This window comes from Camelus dromedarius, chromosome 24 (genome assembly GCF_036321535.1).
Source record: "Camelus dromedarius isolate mCamDro1 chromosome 24, mCamDro1.pat, whole genome shotgun sequence".
NCBI lineage: Eukaryota > Metazoa > Chordata > Mammalia > Artiodactyla > Camelidae > Camelus > Camelus dromedarius.
This window is the reverse complement of record NC_087459.1, coordinates 8,668,362-8,691,413: the sequence shown is the minus strand read 5'-3', so window position 1 is coordinate 8,691,413 and position 23,052 is coordinate 8,668,362. Positions and strand designations below refer to the sequence as shown.

Here is a 23,052-nt window from a genome sequence, read left to right as displayed (position 1 = left end):
TTCTTCTGCATCTTATCACGTCTGTCTGCACAGTGGTTGACAGCACTGTTCCTGAAAAGCTGTCACCATCACCCACCTTCTTGCAGTCTCTTTCTCTGCCCCTAAAGGCTGGTAGCCTCCAGAGTTCCTGTCTCCACACTCTCTCTGAGGGTTCTTGCCCACCCTCTGGGGCTTTCAGTACCATCTCTACCCTGGGGCCTTTCCACCCTGTCTCCAGCTCACATCCAGCTCCGTGTTTGACTTTGTCTGTGGACACTTCCACTTTCCATGGCCAAGACCATTCATCATGGACCCACTCCAAAAGGCCTCCCCTTCTGTGTTTAGTGCCCACCGGTGTGTGACAGCTAGGCAGGATCCAGTGGGTCACTGTCCCCTCTCCCAGAACAGTCCCCCACACCCACTCCTGCCCACTCCAAGCTGTCCTCATTACAGAGGTCTTCTGAAAACCTAAGTCTGAGCCCTGTTAGCAGCCTGAAGGGGTCCCCGTCCCCCTCTGGACTCCCAGGCCCCGCAGCTCCCTCCTCTCTGTTCCACAAGCCATGTGCTCCATGAAGCCAGAGTGAATTCCTCACACCCTTGTCTTTGAACCCTTTTCCATGGTTAGGATGCTCCACTTCTACCTCCTCACCTGCTGAACTCCTAGTGTTTTAAGCACCTTGCATAGCATTTTGAAGAGTTATTCTGTACAGGGTGTTATACTGGGTGTTTTGTTGTAATTGAGGTGAAATTCACATAACATGAAAGTAACTATTTTTAAGTAAACAATTCGGTGGCACTTAGTACTTTCAAGATGTTGTGTAACCACTGCTTCTGTCTAGTTCCAGAACATTTCAGTTATCCCAAGAGAAACCCCCACCACTGCCCCTTAAGTACTCACTCCCCATTTCCCCATCCCTCCTACCCTAAGCTCCTGGAAATCAGTAATCTTTCTGTCTCTGGATTTACCTATTCTGGATATTTCATTGTATCTGGCGTCCTTCATTGGGCATAATGTTTTTGAGGTTTATCCAGGTAGCTTGTGTCAATGCTTCATTACTTTTTATGGGCTGAATAATATTCCATTGTGTGGATGGACCACATTTTATTTATCCATTCATCCATTTGTTTATGGACACTTGAGTTGTTTCCCCTTTTGGCTATTACAAATACTGCTATAATGAAATTTTCTGTACAAGTACCTTTCTGAGTACTCATTTCAATTTTTCTTGGATATATACTAGGAGTAGAATTGCTGTGCCATGTGGTAATTCCATGTTTAACTTTTTGAGGAACTGCCAAATTGTGCTGAGCATTTTACCCAGTCTGCACTGGGTCCTTACAATGACTCTGCTGAGGAGGAACCACCCCCATTTCAGAGATGAGAAAACTGAGGCTGGATGTAAAGTCACGTATCCAAGGGCACTGGAGGATGGCAGAACCCATTCTGCTGGGCTCAGCTTTCCCCTGACCTCGCCCCTTCTGGCTGAGGTGACTACTTCCCAGGCTACCCCCACACCTCATACGTCCTCTCCATCTTCCTAAGTACAGGCGCTCCCCCAGGGCAGCTCCACCAGGCTCACAGGCAGCTCTGGGATGTGATAGATGAATATGTGGTCTGGAAAGGCTGGGAGAGGAAGAGCCCTTTGAACCCCAGCACCTGAAGTATGTCCAGAGCAATATAAACCCAGAGAGCCTGAGAGCAGGAAAGAGGGATGGGGCCACAGGATGGCGGGAAGACTCAGCCGGATGTCTGTGGGGTCCCACCTGTGGCCCAGGGGACAGACCATGAGCTGTCTGCCTTTCTGTGGGGACTCTGGGTGGACGGCTTCACATGTCCCATGGTAGGACCAACTGAGAGGCCAGGCCAGTCTCCCCACCCAGGCTGAGCAGCTCCAGCATCTCTGCTTGGCAGGAAGGGGAGACAAGACCCATGGTTGTTGATCCCTGCTTGTATACCAAACACCAGCTGAGCACTTTACAAAGGTGGCCTCTCTGCGAATGACAGAAACCACAGCACCTAGTGCACTCCATGCTCCCAGCAGGGTACACTCATCATCTTCATTTTCTACATAAGGGGCTGGGCACCAGGGCTCTGAGGGGAGGCTGGGAGGGGCACCAGAGGGTGCCTGAACAGGCGCACAGCCTGTGGGCAGGAGCAGGGCTTGTGCTGCTGCCAGGGGGAGGTTGCTGTGCAGCTGGGAAGGGGGCCAGCCCAGACTGCAGCGAAGCAACCACTAGCTCTACTCCAGGCTGAGCCTCAGCAATTCTGCTGGCTCAGCGGCCCCTCCTTCTGGGATCATCCTCGGAGGCCTGACTTCCTGGAGGGCTGCCCAAGTCCCATGCCTCTGCATCCTCATACCCCCAGCAGGAGCAGTTGGCCTGCAGTGTTGTCCCCATCCCCAGGCTGAGAGGACCCCAGGAAGACACACATCTCTGCTTCCATATGTGCCCCCTCATCAGCCTTGGGTTGCAGGCAGAGCTGCTGGCCCATTTTACAGATGAAGCAGCTGAGCGCAGGGAGCTGGTCCAGGGTTGCCAGGCTGGTCAGTAGCAGATTTAAGACTTCCTGACTCCTTCTAGGGCATTAGCCTCACCTACCAGGATGAATCTGGGAAAATCTGTACAACTCTTTTCCCAGGTCTGTCCTCCAGCAAGTGGACCACATAGCAAGATGCCCACCAGAGGACTGAGGAGTGATAAAGAGGTAACTGTTGGGTATAGTTGGAGCTGGAGCTGGGCAGAGAATGGAGGTGAGGCAGCTATAGGCAGGGACCAGCTCATTTCCCACCTGATAATTCTAAATTGGGACTTGGAGGTGGGGGAGGGTATAGTTCAGTGGTAGAGTGCCTGCTTAGCATGCACAAGGTCCTGGGTTCAATCCCCAGTACCCTTTGTTAAAAATAAATAATAATATACTCCTGTTAATCATGTAGGTGAAAACCATTTTTTCTTTAAATTTAGGCTTTGAATACCTTTTGATAATCTAAATTTAATTACCCTCTTAATTTGTATAATAAATCCTATATGCATAGTTAAAATAAATAAATAAACCTAATTACCTCTCCCCCCCAAAAAAAACAGGGGGAAAAAGCTGAAATTTAAAAACAAAAAAAAGATAAATTGGAACTTGGCCTTTCAGGTCATGAGGAAAGTATATTTGTCAAGGTAGAATGACAGAACACATTTTATTTAACAGGTTATTAGTATGATTTATAACACTTTATAACACTTAAATACTTAAACATTTGGTGTGTGGGCCTCTGTACTTTTACTCCAGGCCCTGCAAATGTTAGGCTCAAGCCAGAGTGGTTTACCTTAGCCAGCCAAAAATAATGGCAAGGATAATTGCTTTTTTTTTTTTTTTGGTAGTGTTTCCTGTGTTCCAGACACACTGCTACGCTCTGCAGATACAAAGATAAATAAAATACAATTGCTACTCAGATGGCCCAGGTAAGGAGACCCTGGAATATCACAATTTCTACAGAAGCTATTTGCTGAGATTTTACTAAGTTCCATTGTGAAGTACTTTTTGAATAGCATCACAATTAATCCTCAAATAATCTAAGGGGAGGTATCACTCCCCCATTTTTTGAAGGGGTAACCGAGACTCAGAAAAACAAAGTGACAAACCAGTTAAGACAAATGCAGAGGCCGATGTGGGTTCAAATCTCAGACTCATGACCTGGAGACTCGCGGACCTCAGGTGAGTCACTTGGCTTTTCTGAGCCTCACTTTCTTCAATTGTAAAAAAGGGCACAGTATGTCCAAGTTCATCTGTGAAGTGACCAGCATGGTCAGATGCCCAGGAATTAGTCACCATAAAGGGTGAGGGGAAGGGCCCTTGGGTTTAGGACCCCCTCAGGGAGCCCCGCACCCTGGGACACCTATACTTGCTCCCTAAACTTCACAAGAGACCCCATAGAGGGTACTGATCAGCTGCCCAGATCAGGAAATCCCAGTGCCTGTGGCTTCCCCTCCTCCACACTCTGGCCACCTCCTTCCTGGACCAGCTTGATGGTCTGGGCCACAGGAAGAGGGGAGTCAGGCCATCATTTGTGTGAACCTCACCAAATGTTCTAACAACCTTGATGGGTTGGGGTAATGATCTGTCCCTCCCTGCAAATGAGGAAACTGAACCTGAGCCAGGACACAGACCCCAACTGGTCTATCTCTAGAATGTTGCAGCCATAACAAGGCAAGGACTCAAGACTGAGACCCAAGAGGTCAGAAGGGTGAGACCCCTGTGGGGGAAGGTCTGTCCTGTGTAGGGCTCCCAGAGACTGTGGCTGGAGGTTAGAGGGTGAGTAGGCTTGTATGGAGGTTCAGATTGGTGCTGGGCAGGGCTGTGACCCCATAGGTGCTGGGTGCGGGGGATTGAGGTCCCCTTGGTGGTGGATCTGAAGAGTTACACCCCAGTTGGTGCTGGGGATGGAGGAGCTGAGACCTTCTTGGTGGTAGATGTGGGGGTAGGTAACACCCCCGTTGGTAGTGGGCGGGTGCACTGAGGTTGGGGTTCAGATTGAGGCGGGGTCTATTGCATTGTTTGTGGAGAGAGCCAGAGGCTGTAAGGCAAGAAGGTGCAGTTGGTGGAAGGGAGGGTGCGGCGGCGGCGGGGGTAGGGTGGGCGGGGGGCAGGTTCCCTGACACTGAATTCATTATTGGGAGATTCCTCTTCACAATCCCTCGACACCTCCCACGGGAACCACGGGCCAGAAATGTCTGACAGCCTCCGGCGGGCGGGCTCCCGTGCCGCCAGTGCCCGGGTCTCTCTATGCCTGGGTCCCCGCCCGCCCACTGCCTCGAGTCCCTCCCTCCGTGGGTCCCGCAGCCTCTGCAAGCCTCTCTCAGGCTCTGCCTGGCGCCGCCGCCGTGTCGGGGCTCAGTGTCCAGCCCCTGGCGGCTGCTGTCCCCAGCCCCTGGCAGTCGCCCGGTGCCGAGGGGTGTCCGCAGAGGCCCGGCGTGAGCCGCACAGCCAGCACGTGGGGAGGGGGCGTCTCGGGAGGACGCGGCCTGATGTAGGGGCGGAGCCAAGGAGCGGGGCGCGCGACCGGCGCGGGCGGCCGGAGGTCAGCGGCCGCAGGAGGGGGACCCTGGCGTCCGGGAGGCGGTGCCAGGTGCCGCGCCCCCGCCCCGCGCCCGCCGCCGCCGGCCCCCGCCCCCGGGCCGCCCCCCGCCCTTGACGCGCTCCCCGCCCCCTCCGCGCCGGGAGCCGGAGCCGGAGGACGGCGAGGGGCGCGGGCGGAGGAGGAGGCAGCGGGGGAGGGAGGAGGATGCGGCCGGTGCAGCGGGGCCGCCGTTGCCGCCTCTGAGTCGCGCCGAGCGCACGGAGCGCAGCCGCGTCGCTGCGGCCCCGGTCGCGCCATGGGGAAGGAACAGGAGCTGGTGCAGGCGGTGAAGGCGGAGGACGTGGGGACCGCGCAGAGGCTGCTGCAGAGGCCGCGGCCCGGGAAGGCCAGTGAGTGCGGGGTCGCGGGGCGCGCGGGGGACGGGCGGGAGCTGCGGCGCGCCCGGGGGCTGTCTCCAGCGTTGAACCCCCTACCCCGCCCAGCGCAGGGCAGGGAGGGGGATGTTGTCGGGTCCCCGGGGGCGGGGCGGGGCCAGCAGCGCCCAGACCCTCGGTCCGCACCCCACCGTTGCCAGCCCTGAAGGAGGGGCAGCACTAAGCGCCCTGCCGTCACTCGAGCCCCCAGCGGGTAACTGGCGGCACCCACCTCCCTGACCGCAGGCGTTCGCATCCCTCTCTCCCTGCCTCCGTCCCCCTCCTTTCCTGGGCTGCGGACTGACAGCTGGAGGTCTCTGCTGGGCCTTTAAAGGGCGAGGCGGATTCCCCCTCTTCCCCGACACCACGGAGAGAGGGAGGGGCCCTTTGCAGTGAGGGGCGACTACTGAGCTGACAGTCTCTGTCAGACCCCGTCACCGCACCGTGTTTAATAACAGGCTTGGCAGGGGAGTGGGAGGCAGGACCATGCTGGGGGTGTGGCTGCCCAGGCATGGCCGGCTGGGGGCCATTTACGGATGGGGGAACAGAGGCCCAAGGTCGCCCAGAGCTGGCTGAGCTTGAGGCAGGTGCAGACCCTGCAGTAGAGACCCTGGTCCTCTCTGGCTTCCTTGCTGGGAATGGGGGCTGGGGGGCTGGGGGGCTGGGGGGCAGGAGGGGGTCTCCCAGGAGCCATCCTGAGCTTGCGCTCTGAGGGCCCGGGGGGATGGTTGGAAGCTTGGAGCCCTGATCCCAGCATTCATCCCAGCTCAGCCTGGAGCCTCCCCCGGGGACACAGGAGATGGATGGATGGGCGTGTGGACCAGCCGCGTGTGCGGCTGCGCACGTATGGCTGTGTCAGTGTGTCAGGGCACCTGTGAGGGTGCGAGCAGGGCTCTGATGGGTGGCAGATGGAGTCTGGGTGCCCCACCCAGCCCCAGAACTGTATGTAAGCCAGGGAGGCCTCCCTCCCCTCTCTCCAGGGGAGATGCTGAGAGCTGAGACTGCTTCTGGGGCAGGTAGGGGGTAGGTGCTTGAGCCCCAGGAGGACCCCTCCCACTGCAGCCCCTGCTTGGCTGCTCCAATCTGCTCTGTGCAATTAGAGAGGTGCACATCCGTGCCTCACAAGCTCACACACACAGGCTGGCCCTGCCTTCCAAACCCGAGGTGCAGGGACAGTCTGCCAGTTGGGGCTGGTTTCAGGGCCTCAGGGCTCAGAAAGGGAGGGCTTTCAGGCAGAGGCGGCCTCAACTGAGCCTCAAAAGCAGGAGCAGGAATTGAGAGGTGGAAGGCAAGGCAAAGGCTTCCACCTAGTGGCCAATCCGACCTTGGGCATAGACAGTCTCTGGGCTTCAGTCTCCTCATCTGTAGGATGGGGGCGTTTGTGGTCCCTGCCTTGTAGCATTGTCTAAGAGCAGTGAGTGCGGGCATGAAGCCCAGGCGCTTGGTAAGTGGTCAGGAAGTGCTCACTATGGCCATTTCCTTAGACTGTGCAGGGCGGGTGCGCGGAGGAAGTAGGGGCATCAGATTTGAGGGTTCCTCCTCACTTCTCCTCTGGCCACCTGGGAATGGTGTGGGGACTTTTACCTCTACCTGTGTCTCCACCCGGGTCTCTACATTCACCCCTGCATGGCCTGGTCTCTGGGCAGGAGAGACACCTGCCCTGGCCCCCGAATCTGGGCTCTCTGACTCACAGGGGCAGGCATAATAAATCAGACAGAGAAATCCCTCCATGAATTAGCTCGGTTGTCATGGCAACACTGGCCTGCTTTGGAGTAAGATATATTTTGATTCAGCAAAGTACAGCTGGAGTTTGGGCCATGGGGTGGGTGGTGTCCAGCAGTGCTCCCTAGGGAGCTCCCCCACTCCAGAGGTGTCTCCATGATTCTTGATGCACACTTTCCTCCCTACACTGACACCTTCCTGTCTCCTCAACCTCCCAGTGTCGCCCCAGGCTCTGTCAGCCCCACTCCTGCCTGAAGGGAGCCTCTCCTCACATGCACCAGCACCAGCACCCTAGCAGTTGTTGTCCTTGAAGGGAGACAAGATGGCTTGGAAGGGAAAATTCAGGGATAGGGGCTGATCTTCTGGGGTGTGGGGGGACACCCTGCCCTTCTTCCTGGCTCAGCCTCCCCTTTCCCCAAGTTCACTGGAGGCAGGCCATCGCTCCTGTGCTCTCTCACCTTGGCCCACTAAGATTTCCCTTCCAGCATCTGGCTCAGAGCTGCCTGCCCTGGGGGAGCTGAGAATGTGCCTTGCCCGGCTGGAGGCTACAAGGCTCAGCCAATCTGAGATGGGTCAGAACCACACACCCCTGTAGGGGACAGATATGGCTCTGTGAAAGTAGCCTGTGAGTGGCTTCCGTGGTTGGAGGAGCACCTGGGCAGAGGCGTGAAGGGAGGCCATGAGGATAGGGTGGGACAGGGTCTGGGGTTGGCTCCCCTAGGGCTTCTGCAGCTGGAGTTGGAGCTGACCTCAAAGGTAAGGATGGTCACAGGAAAGCAGTTAGAGAGCTGGGGGGCACAAGAGACCAGAGAGCCCAAGTCACGGGTTTACTCACTATTACTGATGGGAATCCATAGGACTTAGTGCCCTTGCGGAAAAGGGAAAAGGGCTCCTGGGGCCTTCAGTTTAGTTCCCACTTGCCCCCTTCTCCCCACCTACCCAGGGCCCTCCAGCCATGCTCTGCTTCTTTATTCAGAGCTCCTGTCTCCTTGAGATGCAGCCTCCCCAGCCCCAGGCAGGCTTCCATTCTGGGATCTTCCCAGGTGTCCAGTGTCCCCCATAGGAACTGGGGGTGCTCCAAGAACTCAAGCTCCCCTCCATCCAATTCCAGCTCTTTTCCTCTTTTCTTTCTTTTTTTTTTTTTAAAGGCGGTACTGGGGATTGTACCCAAGACCTGGTGCATGCTAAGCACGCACTCTACCAATGAGCTGTTACCCTTCCCCCAGCTCTTTTTGCCTTGGAAGAGACCAACAGTGGGGAGGGATGGGATGACCTTAACATGATGCCCCTCTTCATGTGGGGAGTGGTCCCCTTCTGGATGGAGACTCCACCTCTTCACTGGTGTCTGTGTCAGTTCCTGGGCCTTGAACACCAACCCCTCTGAAATTTCAGCTCCAGTAGATGCAGGCAGGTGAGCCTGGCCACAGGCTCCACTCAGGATACATGGCTTGGCAGCTGCCTGGGCGCCCAGCTGTGGGAATGAGGAGAGGAATGTGGCCTGGGAAGTCTTGAGGGAGAAGCTGAGAACTGGCTACACTGGAACTAAGAAGAGTTAGGGGGGACAGCGACCATTAGAGTTGGGGCTGAGTGTTCCAGTGGGAGAACGTGCTGAGTGTGGCCCTGAGCAGGGTTGGGGGGATGCCATGGGACAGTGATGTCTGTGCTCCCTTCAGCCTAATGACAGGGGACTGTGGCAGGCCCAGCTGCATCATTCACAGAGCCCAGTGCAAAATGAAAATGTGGGCTGCCTTGTCCAAAAAATCAGAATTTCAAGATAGCAACACCAGAGCATCCAACCATGCTTGGGACTCTCCAGAGTGGCTGCACAGGTCACATACTTGAAGCTGGCTGTGGCAGGTGGATGGAGTGCATGAGATGAGGGTATCAATTCAGTCACCAGTTCACTGAGCACCTCGTATGCGCCCAGTACCATTTTAGTCACCAGGTCACTTGTCTTCTTGGAGCTTGTAGTTTAGTGATGCAGATGAACAATAAACAAAATAAATGGTGGTAATGGGGGCTAAAGAGAAAAATACAACAGATACAGGGTGGAAAGGGGATAAGCGTTTTAGGTGGGAGTGGGGGAGGCTTTGCCAAGCAGGTCTTGAATAAAGAGCTGAAGGATGTGAAGCGGAAGTCCCGGGGATAACAGAGGGAAGAATAGCCCCCCCCCCAGCATGTTAAAGGCCCTGTGGCAGAGGAGGCTGGTGTGTTGGAGTGCCATCAAGGAGCCTCATGTGGCTGGAACAGGGGCAATGAGGAACTCAAAGTGAAAGGAGCTACCTCATGCAGTGCCATTGTCCAGCTTTGGCCTCCAACCTCAGTGAGACAGGGGCTCAACAGAAGAGTCTTCAGGAGAGAAGCAATTGGAACAGACTCATGTTCTAACGGGATCCCCCTGACCTCACAGGCATAGACTGGAGGGAGCAGGGTAGAAGTGGGGATGCCAGTGAGGAGGTGATGGCAATCATTCTTCGAGAGATGCTGGCCTGGCCCAGGGTGGTGATGCTGGCACTGGCGAGAGATGGTAGGATTCTGAGTGTGCTTTGGAAGTGTCTTGAAGGTAGAGCCAAGAGGATTTGCTGATGGAGAAGATAGACTTAAGAAAGAACCTGGGGCTGATTCCAAGGTTTTGGCCTAGACCACCAAGGGGAAGGGTGGCATTGCTGCCAACTTAGGCGGACATCAGCACAGCGAAGTGTCTGAGCGGAGGGGGAGGGGCAGGGGAGTGGAGATGCTTCTCTTTCTGGAGCCTCCGTTCTGTGCCAGAGAAGCCCTGCACTGGAGAGGGTGGGGGTGGGACTCCTATAGAGCTAACATTAGTGATTGTCACGAACTGAGCCGACTGTGTGCCAGACCCTTCCTGTGTTGTCTGGAAATGCCCTTAGGCCTGTGAGGCCAGCCTTGTTAGAACCTTTGAGCTCAGGGCCAAGGCCACAGGGCCACTAAGGGGCGGAGGGAATATTTGAATTCAGGCCTGTCTGACTTTGTGGGCTTCATGGGCCACTGAGGGACCCAGACCCTGCATCCAGCAGCTGAGAACCAAGGCAGGAGGGCCCGGGGCTGCTGTGGGTCACGAAGCAGGCCCTGCAGCAGCCCACCCTGTGACTTGACTCCCTCAGCCCCCCACCCCCACCCTCGTCCTGGGCCGGGACAAAGGGGCTTCTGTCCCGCCAGCCCCTCCCTCCCAGAGTGACTGACCCACAAATGGGTTATATAACCATGGCCCAGTCAGGCAGGGGATTGGCCCTAGTCCGGCTGGACCTGAGCCCATGGGGAGGGCATCAGTGGGCTCCCTTCCTCTGGTAGGCAGCTGGTGGAGACTGGGGCCCCAAAGGGAGGGTTTGAGCCCCTGGGGCTTCAGGTGGACTGATCCTGAGCCTCCCCCTGTAGACAAGGTGGCCATTCTCATGTGGTCACTCAGAGGCACCGACCCACTTGCCTGCCTTTTTCCCACACTGCCGAATACGGGCTCATCTACACTGGCCAGGCCCAAGGCTGGGAGTGGGGGGAGGCTGCACCCTGGAAATTGAGATCTTTCCCAGAGATACCCCCATTTCCGGGTGTTCCAGCCTTCCTGGGCCACCCCCGGCCCCATCTGGGCCCTTCTGAGAGACAGATTGGGCTGGCTTTCTCCCTCCCACCATTGGCAGGTGCTCAGCCAGCGTCCCAATGGAGGGGGTTCATGTGCACATGTGTGTGCCTGTGGGGGTGCACAGCCCTGGCTTCTGTCCCCAGGCAAGGACAGGCCCTGTGAACCTTCCAACATCTTAGCTCAGTGGGAAGCCAACATCTGAAAGCTGGTACCTGGACCTGAGTGCAGGGAATAGAGTTGAATGAATGAATGAATGTTTCTAGACTAATGACCCAGGGAGCTTTGGCCCTGAGCCTACCAGGGAGCCAGCCAGTCACTATCTGTCTGTTCTGAGGCTTCCCAGAGAGGGCAGGTAGGTAGGCCTCAGTAGAGGGGCAGAGCCTCCCTCACTGTGTCTCCTTTCCACCCCCAGAGCTCCTGGGCTCCACCAAGAAGATCAATGTCAATTTCCAAGACCCAGATGGGTGAGTTCTCAGCCAGGAAGATGCCAGTCTGGAATGGGGGTTAGGGACTTCTGGGGACATCTAGGGTGCCCTGGTCCTTGCCCATACGTATCTGTCACCTACCCCAGCTTCTCTGCCTTGCACCACGCGGCCCTGAATGGCAACACGGAATTAATCACCCTGCTGCTGGAGGCCCAGGCTGCTGTGGACATCAAGGACAACAAAGGCAAGGCCTGTTAGGGACCTCAGAGCTGGGGCAGGGGGTCAAGGTCAGGAGTGGGGTCCCTGGAGGATCAGCCCAGGGTTGTGGTCTGGGTAGAGGCAGGTTCTCGTGGGATCGGCATCCTGGAGGTCAGGGTTGGGGTCAGGGTCAGGAGCTAGCTCCCAGCGGCTCCCACCTGCCCCCAGGCATGCGGCCGCTGCACTATGCAGCCTGGCAGGGCCGGAAGGAGCCCATGAAGCTGGTGCTGAAGGCAGGCTCAGCGGTGAACATCCCATCCGATGAGGGCCACATCCCCCTGCACTTGGCAGCCCAGCATGGTCACTATGACGTGGTAAGGACCACCCTGGGGGCTGACAGGGCACCTGGGGCAGCATGAGCCCCACAGAAACCCTCAGGCCTGATGGTCCCTGCAGTCTGAGATGCTGCTCCAGCACCAATCCAACCCGTGCATGGTGGACAACTCGGGGAAGACACCCCTGGACCTTGCCTGTGAGTTTGGCCGTGTTGGGGTAAGTCTCCCAGGGAGCTGAGTGGGACTGCACCTGCTCCACCTTCTTCTGAGGTGGGAATCGTGGGACACACCTGCAACCCCCAACCCCATTTCTGGGCCCCCCTACTCTGACTCCTCCTTCAAGGTGGTCCAGCTGCTTCTGAGCAGCAACATGTGTGCGGCCTTGCTGGAGCCCCGGCCTGGGGACACCACCGACCCCAATGGCACCAGCCCCCTGCACCTGGCAGCCAAGAATGGCCACATCGACATCATCAGGTATGGCCGTGTTGGGGCGGGGTAAGGAGCACTCAGCCTCCAGGTTCCTGCTCTTGGCTGGGCCATGAGACAGGAGGAGCCAGGGAGCCATGGGGATGTGGTCAGGCCTCCGGGTGCGAAGGATGCCTCCAGCCACCCACATGAAGAATGTACCAGAAGGGGCTGCGAGGTTGGCCTCTACAGCCCCACGGCCTATGCTGCTTGCTGGGTCATCTTGTGGCAGCCCTGAACTTCTCTGAGCCTCAGTTTCCCCATCCTTAAAGTGGGCATCACAGCAGCACTCCTATTATAATGAGAAGAGATAACAGCGTGAAGGGTTCATCCAGGGAGGGGCACTTCTACAAGTGCTCCATCACTGTCTTGTCAGGGAGGTGGGGCAGGGTTGGTTTATTCTCAGGCCCCCAGGACTTGGAGCCCGGCTTGGGGGTGCTGGGGTGGAGGGCTCCTGTGCAAGACCCCGCTGGCTACTCCTACCTCCCCACCAGACTCCTCCTCCAAGCCGGCATTGACATCAACCGCCAGACCAAGTCTGGCACAGCCCTGCACGAGGCCGCACTCTGCGGGAAAACAGAAGTGGTTCGGCTGCTGTTGGATGTGAGTCAGTGGGCTGGGGGATCTGGGGTCACATGTGGGTGTCGGGGGGGCGCTTCTGATGGGCCTCGCCCTCTGGCATACAGAGCGGGATCAATGCCCATGTGAGAAATACCTACAGCCAGACAGCCCTGGACATCGTGCACCAGTTCACCACCTCCCAGGCCAGCAAGGAGATCAAGCAGCTGCTGCGAGGTGGGCCCGGGCAGGGCAGGTGGGCAGGGGCAGAGCCTGGGCCGGGCCGGCTCACAGGACTGGGGGGTCTGCTGCCTCCTGTGTCCCCAGAGGCTTCGGCGGCCCTGCAGGTCCGGGCGACCAAGGATTATTGCAACAACTATGACCTGACCAGCCTCAATGTGAAAGCAGGGGACATTATCACAGTAAGGATGGCCAGGGGCTGCTGGAGCCAGGAGGGGTGGGATGCTTACCCCACAACACCCAGCAGAACTTGGGGGGCATTGGAGTCTGAGCAGGAGGCCCAAGCCATCCAGCTGCTTGACCTGGAGGGGCGTCTCCCTGAGCATACTTCCCCCACCTCATCTGGCCAGGTCCTTGAGCAGCATCCAGATGGCCGGTGGAAGGGCTGTATCCATGACAACAGGACAGGCAACGACCGTGTGGGCTACTTCCCGTCCTCCTTGGGCGAGGCCATTGTCAAGCGAGCAGGCAAGTCCCCCTCCAGGCCTGAGCTCGGGCCAGAAGGAAGCACATGCACGGATGTGTCAGCTGAAAGGGCAAGGACCAAGCTCTAGCCACTGCTAGGTGTAGGATCTGGAGTGGGGTCGAGCAGTGTGTCTTGCCAGCTGTCCCCTCATCTGTGTCCCCACACCCACTTCTTTTATTCAGCTGACCTTGCAGGCTAGCCACTCAGAATAGACGGTGACCCAGATGGACGTCATTCCTGCTCTCCAGGAGCTTGCCCTTGGGGAGGGAGGGAAGCAGAGGACAGTGGAATAAACATAGAAGGTACCAGCCACTGATAGAGAATGTGGATGGAGACCGCTGTGGACAGGGCAGTCAGAGAAGGCCCTGAGAAACAGGAGGGGCTGGCCGCGGGCAGCAAACAGCAGTGGGAACCACGTGTGTGAAGGCTGGGAGGCAAGAAAGAGTGTGATTAGTGAGTCCAAAGGAGGCTGGTGTGGCTGACTTGGTGAGGAAGAGGGGCACAGGACAAGGCCATAGGGCCATGGGGAGATCGGTTTACCCCATACCAAGGACATGGAGATTGACAGGTGGGGTGAGAGGGCAGAGGAGGGCCAGTTATGAGGTGAAGCCAGCCCACCCACAGACCTCTAGGTCCCTGGTTTGAGGACCCTGGTCCCAGGCTCCTGGGGGCCTCTTCCCTCTCCCTGCTACCCTGTCACAGAGGGATTTGCACCCTCCTGCAATTCCCCCACCTACAGGACCACAGAGCCACTGGCAGGATAGCCTGGCCTGTGCCCCTCTCTGCCATGCTCTCAAAAATTCCGGGTTGGGAGGGGTCTTCTGAGGGTCTCTCAGCTCCTTGGAGACGGCCAGGGCAGGAGGAGGCTGTGGTGCCGACTCCCTAAGGCGTGTGTGTTCGGCCTCTGCTCTGCGCAGGCTCAGGGGCCAGGCCACAGAATGCCCCAGGCCAGAGCTGGTCCAGGACTCAGGAAGGCTGTGCTTGGTTCACAGGTTCCCGTGCAGGTGCCGAACCAAGCCCACCCCAGGGAGGCAGCTCATCAGGCACCCCTGCACCCCCTGAGGAGATCTGGGTGCTGAGAAAGCCCTTTGCAGGTAGGTGGCAGGCAGCCACACTTCTGTAAGGCAGCACCGAACTAGGCCGGGCCAGCACCGGCAGATGATGCTCCCTCCTGCTGGCAGGTGGGGACCGCAGTGGCAGCTTGAGCAGTGTGGCTGGTGGCCGGAGCAGTGGGGGCCACACCCTACACGCAGGCTCTGAAGGGGTCAAGGTAGGTGGGGTAGTGGCAGGACTGGGGTGGCCTCTGGCTGGAGCAGCCCTGGCCAGCTGGCCTGTCTGGGTTGCAGCTCCTGGCAACAGTGCTCTCCCAGAAGCCTGTCTCCGACTCCAGCCCCGGGGACAGCCCTGTCAAGCCTCCGGAGGGCTCCGCAGGTAAGAGCAAGGACACGGTACTGCTGGCCTGGCAGGGAGGTAGCCCCCAGGCAGCCCTTGCCCCACCACACCCTCTTGTCCCCAGGTGCCACCCGGTCCCAGCCTCCAGTGGCCCATGCTGGGCAGGTCTTTGGGGAACAGCCACCCAAGAAGCCAGAGGCGGCATCAGAGGGCAAGGTACAGGGGCTGGGCCGGCCGCAGGGAGGGGCGCCTGGGGCAGCCTGCCTGGCTTGGCCACAGTTCAGCCAGGGCCCTTGACAGGCCAGGCCAGGCCCGTCCTTCTGTCCATCTGTCTGTGTGTATAGGTGTTGTCTGTTGTATGGGCTATGCATGTAAGCTTGTGTGTCTAGGAGGTGTGACACAGGTGTGCAGTGAACTGGGGGGTGTGCTTGTGTGGCTGGTTTGATTGCAAGCCGGGCACGTGTATGCATATGTGTGCGTGTGGATGGGCAGGGGTGTGAGACTAGACAGTGGGTGTGCATGGGTGAGATAGGTCCGGTGTGCTGCACCTGCGTGCTAGGGGAGGCGAGCTGCTGGCTGAGTCCTCTGCAGAACTCTGGGCAGAGCCCACCTACTAGGGTGGGGAGGGGCAGCACTAGGTGCCCCTACCTGAGGCCCCATTCCTAGTGCCCCTCCCATGGGACCACACTCCAGGGTGTCCCTGGGACAGGAATGGGGGGGACTGTCAGGGAAGCCTATGATGTGGACAGCAGCTGGACCCTCCCGGTGGAGATCATAGAAGGAGGCTGAAGTGCTGGACGATGCTCAAGACGGCAGCATCCAGGACCACAGCGTGAGGAGGAGCAGCGGTGCCAGGCTGACCGGGCCCTGGCTGCAGATGGCCCAGTGGACGGCAGATTGAACTGCACGGTCTTCGGCTGAGCAGAGAACGAGGCACTGCGGTGGCTGGGATGCATGCCTGGCAGGTGAGCGGGCGGGCGAGCCTGCAGCGGGTGCCTTGTGTCTTCCAGAGCACCGAGGCTGTCAGCCAGTGGCTTGCCACGTTCCAGCTACAGCTCTACGCCCCCAACTTCATCAGTGCTGGCTACGACCTGCCCACCATCAGCCGCATGACCCCTGAGGTGAGCTACCTGAAGCCTGGCCACCCAGTGATGGGCCTCCAGCCTCCAACTAACAGGCCTCTCCTCTACTTAGGACCTCACGGCCATTGGGGTCACCAAGCCGGGCCACCGGAAGAAGATTACTGCAGAGATCAGTGGCCTAAGCATCCCTGACTGGCTGCCTGAGCACAAACCCGTAAGGCCCCCTGCACCCCGGTGGCCAGGCCAGGACGGGCAGACAGACAGACTGCCTCCCTGGCTACAGCCCTCCCCTGCCCTCTGGGGAATCCAGGGAGAGGAGAGCAGAGGATGGCCCCTGTCCCTCCGTCAGGGGCACTGGGGCAGGGGCAAGAGGGGACAGCCTCTGAGGGCCGTCAGGGCAAAAGGAGCTGGAAGCCTGGAGAGTCCCCATCTCTACTACGTGCTCAACACTCAGGCTGCCACACGAGGACACCGGCGCCACCGGGCACTCCTGTACTGCTGCCCATTGCACACTCACCCAGACACTGCAGAGGGGCTGTGTTGACAGGGCATGCTCGCACACACCCAGGCACACACATGGGGGAGATGTGTGTGTGTGTGCTTCGTGTACACAGGCAACACACGTGCACTAAGTACACTCTGGGCGCCAATCAATGACTGCACATGCTGGCTGCCCTGATGGCTGACAGCCACATAGGCAGTGGGCCGTGCTGTCACAGACAGGCACCCCTGTGGTGGGATAGGTTCTGGACTGGGAGAAGGTGGGCCCAGGGCCTGTCGCATCCTTGCTGCCTCTCTGGGCCTCATGCTGTGCTTCAGGCTCCCACACATCCATGAGGGAGATGCTGTGGGTTGGTGACAAGCAGGTTCATGTTTGTCCACCCTGCTTCACCCCACTCAGTCAGCGGCTCAGGGCCCCTCCCAGCCAGCACATCTGGGTCCCATGGGCCTCACTGTGCTTGCACCCAGGGGGTGATCAAGTGTGCTGCGTGATGGTGTGTGAGTGACATTGAGCTGGGAGTGTGTGGACAGGTGGATGCCATTCAGGGAGCCACCAGTTGGTTCTGGGTAAAGACCAACACAGACGCTTGCACATGCGTGTGACATGGTATATGAGGTGTGCCTGCGCTGGTGGGGAACTGGTGAGCGTGACTCAGCAGGGTGTCAGTGCCCGTGTGTGGCTGAGATGCAAGGCGTGTGTATACCCGTATCTGGTTGGTGCTGTGTGTCTGTGTCCACGATGTGTGGGGTGTGTCCTCTTGAGTGCTGTCCCTGTGGCTGCCTGGGCAAGTGAGGAAGCACGTTCTTTGCTCTCCCCCAAAGGGTGTCCTGAGGAAAGGGTCACCCCTGTGTGTGTTTGCATGTGTTGGCACGCGTGTGTGAGCTGGCCTTGGGCTCCTGTCAAGGCGGCCCTGTCTCCAAAGCTGACACCTCCGGCCTGTCTGTTTGTCCTTCTGTCTGTCTGTGCGGGGCTGGCCCGGTGCCCCTTCCTCTGACAGCTCCAAGTGGTGGGCAGGGTGTGGGCAGCCAGCTCGGGCTGCCCTCTGTGTCCCCTGCTCCGTAGGCTAACCTGGCTGTGTGGCTGTCCATGATCGGCCTGGCCCAGTACTACAAGGTGCTGGTGGACAACGGCTATGAGAATATTGACTTCATCACCGACATCACCTGGGAGGATCTGCAGGAGATCGGCATCACCAAGCTGGGTGAGGCCTCACCCGGCCCCTGCTGCCTCCTGGTCCTTGCCACCCTCCCTGGCCTTACTTTCCCTGTGCCCTACTCAGGACACCAGAAGAAGCTAATGCTGGCAGTGAGGAAACTGGCGGAGCTACAGAAGGCAGAGTATGCCAAGTATGAGGGGGGACCCCTGCGCCGGAAGGTACCACAGTCGCTTGAAGTGATGGCCATAGAGTCGCCACCCCCACCTGAGCCTGCCCCAGCTGACTGCCAGTCTCCTAAGATGACCACCTTCCAGGACAGTGAGCTCAGCGGTGAGCTGCAGGCTGCCATGACTGGCCCGGCCGAAGGGGCTGCTGCCGCTGCCACTGCCGCTGCCACTGCCGAGAAGCCCTCCAACCACCTGCCGCCCACCCCAAGGGCCTCTATGCGGCCAGAGCCCAGCCTGGGTGGGCGGGCTCGGCACATGAGCAGTTCTCAGGAGCTGCTGGGCGATGGACCCCCTGGGCCTGGCAGCCCCATGTCACGAAGCCAGGAGTACCTGCTGGATGAGGGGCCAGCCCCAGGGACCCCCCCTAAGGAGGCGCGGCCCAGCCGCCACGGCCACAGCATCAAGCGGGCCAGCGTGCCCCCAGTGCCTGGCAAGCCACGGCAGGTCCTTCCACCAGGTGCCAGCCACTTCACGCCCCCGCAGACACCCACAAAAGCCCGGCCAAGCTCCCCCCAGGCTGTGGGGGGGCCTCATGGCCCAGCCCCAGCCACAGCCAAGGTGAAGCCCACCCCCCAGCTGCTGCCACCAGCAGAGCGACCCATGTCACCTCGCTCGCTGCCTCAGTCACCCACACACCGTGGCTTTGCCTATGTGCTGCCCCAACCCGTGGAGAGCGAGGCAGCGCCGGCTGCTCCGGGGCCTGCACCTGCGGCTGTTCCCACGACTGTGCCCATGCTGTGCCTGCCCCCCGAGGCTGATGTGGAGCCAGAGCGGCCCAAGAAGCGTGCCCACAGCCTGAATCGCTACGCAGCGTCTGACAGCGAGCCGGAGCGGGACGAGCTGCTGGTGCCGGCGGCTGCAGGGCCCTATGCCACGGTCCAGCGGCGTGTGGGACGCAGCCACTCGGTGCGGGCTCCTGCTGGTGCCGACAAGAACGTTAACCGCAGCCAGTCATTCGCTGTGCGACCGAGAAAGAAGGGGCCCCCACCGCCCCCGCCCAAGCGCTCCAGCTCAGCCATGGCCAGTGCCAACCTGGCCGATGAGTCGGTGCCAGATGTGGAGACCGAGGGGGCTGGGACTGAGGATGGCCAGCTGGGGGTCCGAGCACAGCGCCGCCGGGCTAGTGATCTGGCTGGCAGTGTGGACACAGGAAGTGCTGGCAGCGTGAAGAGCATTGCAGCCATGCTCGAGCTGTCGTCCATTGGGGGTGGGGGCCGGGCAGCCCGCAGGCCCCCCGAGGGCCACCCCACACCTCGCCCTGCCAGCCCGGAGCCAGGGCGGGTGGCCACAGTGTTGGCCTCGGTGAAACACAAGGAGGCCATTGGGCCTGATGGTGAGGTGGTGAACCGGCGCCGCACGCTGAGTGGGCCCGTCACAGGACTTCTGGCCACTGCTCGCCGTAGTCCAGGAGAGCAGGGGCCCCCTGCAGATCACGGCCAGTTTGTGGAAGATGGCACTGCCCGGCAGAGGCCTCGAGGTCCGGCCAAGGGCGAGGCGAGTGCAGAGGGACCGCCCCTGGCCAGGGTGGAGGCCAGTGCCACACTCAAGAGGCGCATCCGAGCCAAGCAGAGCCAGCAGGAGAACGTGAAGTTCATCCTAACTGAGTCCGACACTGTCAAGCGCCGGCCCAAAGCCAAGGAGCGGGAGGCAGGTCCTGAGCTACCCCCACCGCTGTCTGTGTACCAGAATGGAATGGGCACTGTGCGCCGCCGACCGGCCTCTGAGCAGGCTGGGCCCCCAGAGCTGCCCCCTCCACCTCCGCCCGCTGAGCCCCCGCCCTCTGACCTGATGCACCTGCCCCCGCTGCCCCCGCCCGACAGCGACACCCGGAAGCTGACCAAGCCGCCTGTCTCTCCCAAGCCCGTTCTGGCTCAGCCTGTGCCCAAGATCCAGGGCTCACCCACACCTGCCTCCAAGAAGGTGCCGCTGCCAGGTCCGGGCAGCCCAGGTAGGTGCAGGGAGCCTGCTAGGGAACCCTCACCCCGCTGCCAGCTCCCCACTCCATGGTCTGAGGGGTTTTCCATTTCTTGGATTTGATAAAGACCAGGTGAAGTGGGGTAGGAAAGTGTTCTCTCTCATCCATCCATCCACCCACTGGACCGCTCCACCAGCCCCGAGCTGGGACAAGGGTAGATGAATCCACACATTGCTCAGTGAGCCATGAATAGCAGCACCTGTGGAAGAAAGAGGTTGGAAGGGTCAGGGAGGATTCTGACCTGGCTGGAGAGTAACCCCAGCACAGGAGGGAGGGGAGTGGCTTTCAGGCATAAGGATCAGAGGTGCAAAGGCCCTGTAGCATTCAAGCAACTGAAGGGTCAGTGGCTGCAGTAGGCCACACCTGGAGAGGGATGGAGGTGGGGGTGGGCTGGCCCGGGTTTGGAGGCAGTCACCTAAGCAGGTGTGCACTGGGAAGCCCGACCCCTGGCAGCCTCAGGGAGGCCCAGGGCTTGAGGGTTGCGGAGGGATGAGGCCTTAGCAGTGCAGAGGGTGTTACCTTAGCGCTGCGGCAGGGCCTCTGCTGGGGTGGGCAGCGCGCGCTCCTCGTTACCTCCCACCCGGTGCGAGTCTCCTCCTCCCCGCAGAGGTGAAGCGTGCTCATGGCACGCCGCCGCCTGTGTCTCCCAAGCCGCCGCCGCCGCCCACTGCGCCCAAGCCGGCCAAGGCCGCGGCGGGGCTGCAGTCGGGCAGCACCAGTCCGTCGCCGGCGCCCTCGCCGGCACGCCAGCCGCCCGCCGCCCTCGCCAAGCCGGCCAGCACGCCGCCCTCACTGAGCGCCAGCCCCGCCAGGCCCCCGTCCCCAGGTGCACCCGCGCTGCACGTGCCCGCCAAGCCGCCGCGCGCCGCTGCCGCCTCCGCCGCCACCGGGCCTCCAGCTGCGCCCGACGGTGCCTCGCTTGGGGACAGCGTCCGGCAGAAGCTGGAGGAAACGAGCGCGTGCCTGGCAGCGGCGCTGCAGGCCGTAGAAGAGAAGATCCGACAGGAGGACGCGCAGGGCTCACGGTAGGTGCGGGACGGGGTCCTGCGTGGGCGTAGGTAGGGCCTACATGAGAATGCTGCCTGAGAGCGCTTCAAGGGTGCCCTGCGAGGGCGGAGCCGAGTCGCACTGAAGGGGCATGGTCTGGAGCAGGCCCCGCCCATACATCGCGGGTCGGGGCCCTGGTTGGGCGGGGTCTGCGAGCTGCCCCAGTCCTCGCACCAGGCTGCAGTGCGTGGGCTGGATTCGGGGGCGGGGTGGATGGTGTGGGGGCGTGAACTACTCTGGCCCCGCCCCGAAGCGAGGGCGTGGCCTCAACGAGAGGAAGAACGGGACTTGGGGCGGGACATTCTGCATCGACCCCGTCTACTCACGCCGCGCCCGCCCCCAGCCCCTCGGCCGCAGAGAAGAGCACCGGCAGCATCCTGGATGACATTGGTAGCATGTTTGACGACCTGGCCGACCAGCTGGACGCCATGCTGGAGTGACGCGGCCGCCCACGTCGGGCCCGCCCGCGCCGCATGGGCTCTGGCCCGCACACTGACCTTTACCTCAGGATGGGCACCTCGTGGCGTGGCGCGAGCGAGCAGGGCGACGGGCCAAGGGGAGCCGGGCGCAGGGGATAGCCCTCCAAGTGGCTGCAGGCACGAGGCGGGGGTAGGCCGTGCTGCCCAGCCCCTGCACAAGCACAACTCTTGCCCCCTGAGCCTAGCCGGGAGGACTGCCTGGCTGGGGGACCCAAGGGCTCTGGGCAGATGCTGTTGCCCCGTGGGTGCCCGTCCCTATCTGCTGCTCCCTGTGCAATAACTGCTGGGCCATCTGCCCACCCACCACCAAGCTCTGCCAGCTGTGGGTGGAGGAGGGGCAGCCCCTGAAACCCCTGCCAGGTGAGGCAGCGGGAGTGGGGCAGCCGCTGTAGTCCCCTCCCCAATCTGTGGCAGAGCACAGGCCTATGCCCAGCACAGAACTGCCCATTGGGGTCCTCTGCCAGCCGCTCTGGCGCAGCACAAGGGGCTGGGGTTGGGGCCCCTGCTCCACTGCACCCCCCAGAATATAAGCTATCGAAGAGTATTTATTGGGAATGAGCTGAGGCAGATTTCCCCAGAGAAACAAAAAGTTATAACTTTAACAAATATATATTTAAAGAAAGAAAAAATATTATTGATTCTATAGAAAACCATTTACCAACTGCAAGGACACTGGAATCTAGCTCAAGACAAAAGCTGTTAGAGGCCCAGGCCATCTGTCTGTGTGTCCTTCCCTCCCTCCATCCAGGAGTGGCCAGACCCCTGGCCCAGTAGCACAAACAGGAGGCTGGGGTCTGGGGAGGGTTCCATGTTCCACCAGGGCCTCCCCTCTGCTCTCTCTCCTAACTTCTCTGCATCTGAAGAACTTGAAGGATGTGCCTTGCTCGCTGCTGGGCTGTGTCCTCCACGCGGTGGAGACAATGGAGAGGGCTCCTCCTCTCTTGGGGGTGCTGGCATGAGGGTGCCCCTGGGCTTCAGGGGAGCTGTGTACACAGTGTGGTGAATGTGGGTGTGTCAGCTGGGTGACAACAGTGGGTGCGAGGCGTGCATGCCAGGCTGTGTGTGGCTCACGTGAGGGTGTACCCGACTCTCCCTCCCTGGGGTCCCCAAGCTGGCTCCTTGCAGCCAGCCCACCCCCATTCGAGTTCCCACGGACGCTCTGCTCGTGGTCCAAGGCCGTGTTGTGTGGTCGTTCTCGCCTTCTCTTCCTCCCTCTACCCCCTCCAAAAAATACTGACTGGCCTCCTCTATCGTCTTTGCTGATTCACGTGTGTTGGGCACAACTTTGACATTTCTTTAAAAAAAAAAAAAAGAATTAAAAAACGCCGAAAACCAGCGATTGTGATTTGGGCAGGTGGAAGGGCTCTGCCGAGGTGGTGTCTGGGCATGTGGGGCCCCTTCCAGCAGTCACAACCTGACACTTCCCCAGGTGGAGTGCCTGGCCATCTCCCTGGCCTCTCCTCAGTGGGTGGCCCAGGCCAGGGCCAGCAGGTGGGGAGGGGGGTCCGGGCAGGGAACTACTGTCAGCTGTCAATAAACAGCAGAAAATGGATCACTGCTGCCTGGATCACTTCTGAGGCGGGGGTGTTGGGGGCAAGTTGAGGGCTAGCCTGTTCCTGGCAAGGAGAATTCACCAAAAAGCCTGCTCCTGAGGTTGTCAACAGGAGCTGCCTGTGGTCCCTCCCCAGCTTCTTCCCCACAGGCTGCTGGGGCCTGTGTATCCCAGTGTT

The 23,052-nt window shown here is 59.9% G+C and overlaps 1 protein-coding gene across 4 annotated transcripts; it reads left to right on the top strand.

The window, feature by feature from the left end:
• The first annotated feature begins 5,149 nt into the window (after positions 1–5,149).
• CASKIN1 (CASK interacting protein 1) lies at positions 5,150–22,869 on the top strand. Of its 4 annotated transcripts, XM_031447847.2 has the most exons (20): positions 5,150–5,434; positions 11,188–11,239; positions 11,347–11,444; positions 11,627–11,772; positions 11,855–11,950; positions 12,077–12,207; positions 12,693–12,801; positions 12,885–12,993; positions 13,084–13,178; positions 13,347–13,464; positions 14,455–14,556; positions 14,644–14,732; positions 14,809–14,893; positions 14,979–15,070; positions 15,865–15,975; positions 16,049–16,150; positions 17,501–17,639; positions 17,718–19,769; positions 20,404–20,821; positions 21,187–22,869. In XM_031447847.2, the coding sequence occupies exons 1-20, from the start codon at positions 5,341–5,343 to the stop codon at positions 21,281–21,283; spliced, it is 4,335 nt and encodes a 1,444-aa protein (XP_031303707.2). In that variant the 5' UTR covers positions 5,150–5,340; the 3' UTR covers positions 21,284–22,869. The 4 variants fall into 4 exon arrangements, with proteins under 4 accessions (XP_031303707.2, XP_064334410.1, XP_031303708.2 ...); XM_064478340.1 differs by having other exon boundaries at positions 12,885–13,178; XM_031447848.2 differs by lacking the exons at positions 15,865–15,975; positions 16,049–16,150.
• Positions 22,870–23,052: the final 183 nt, after the last annotated feature.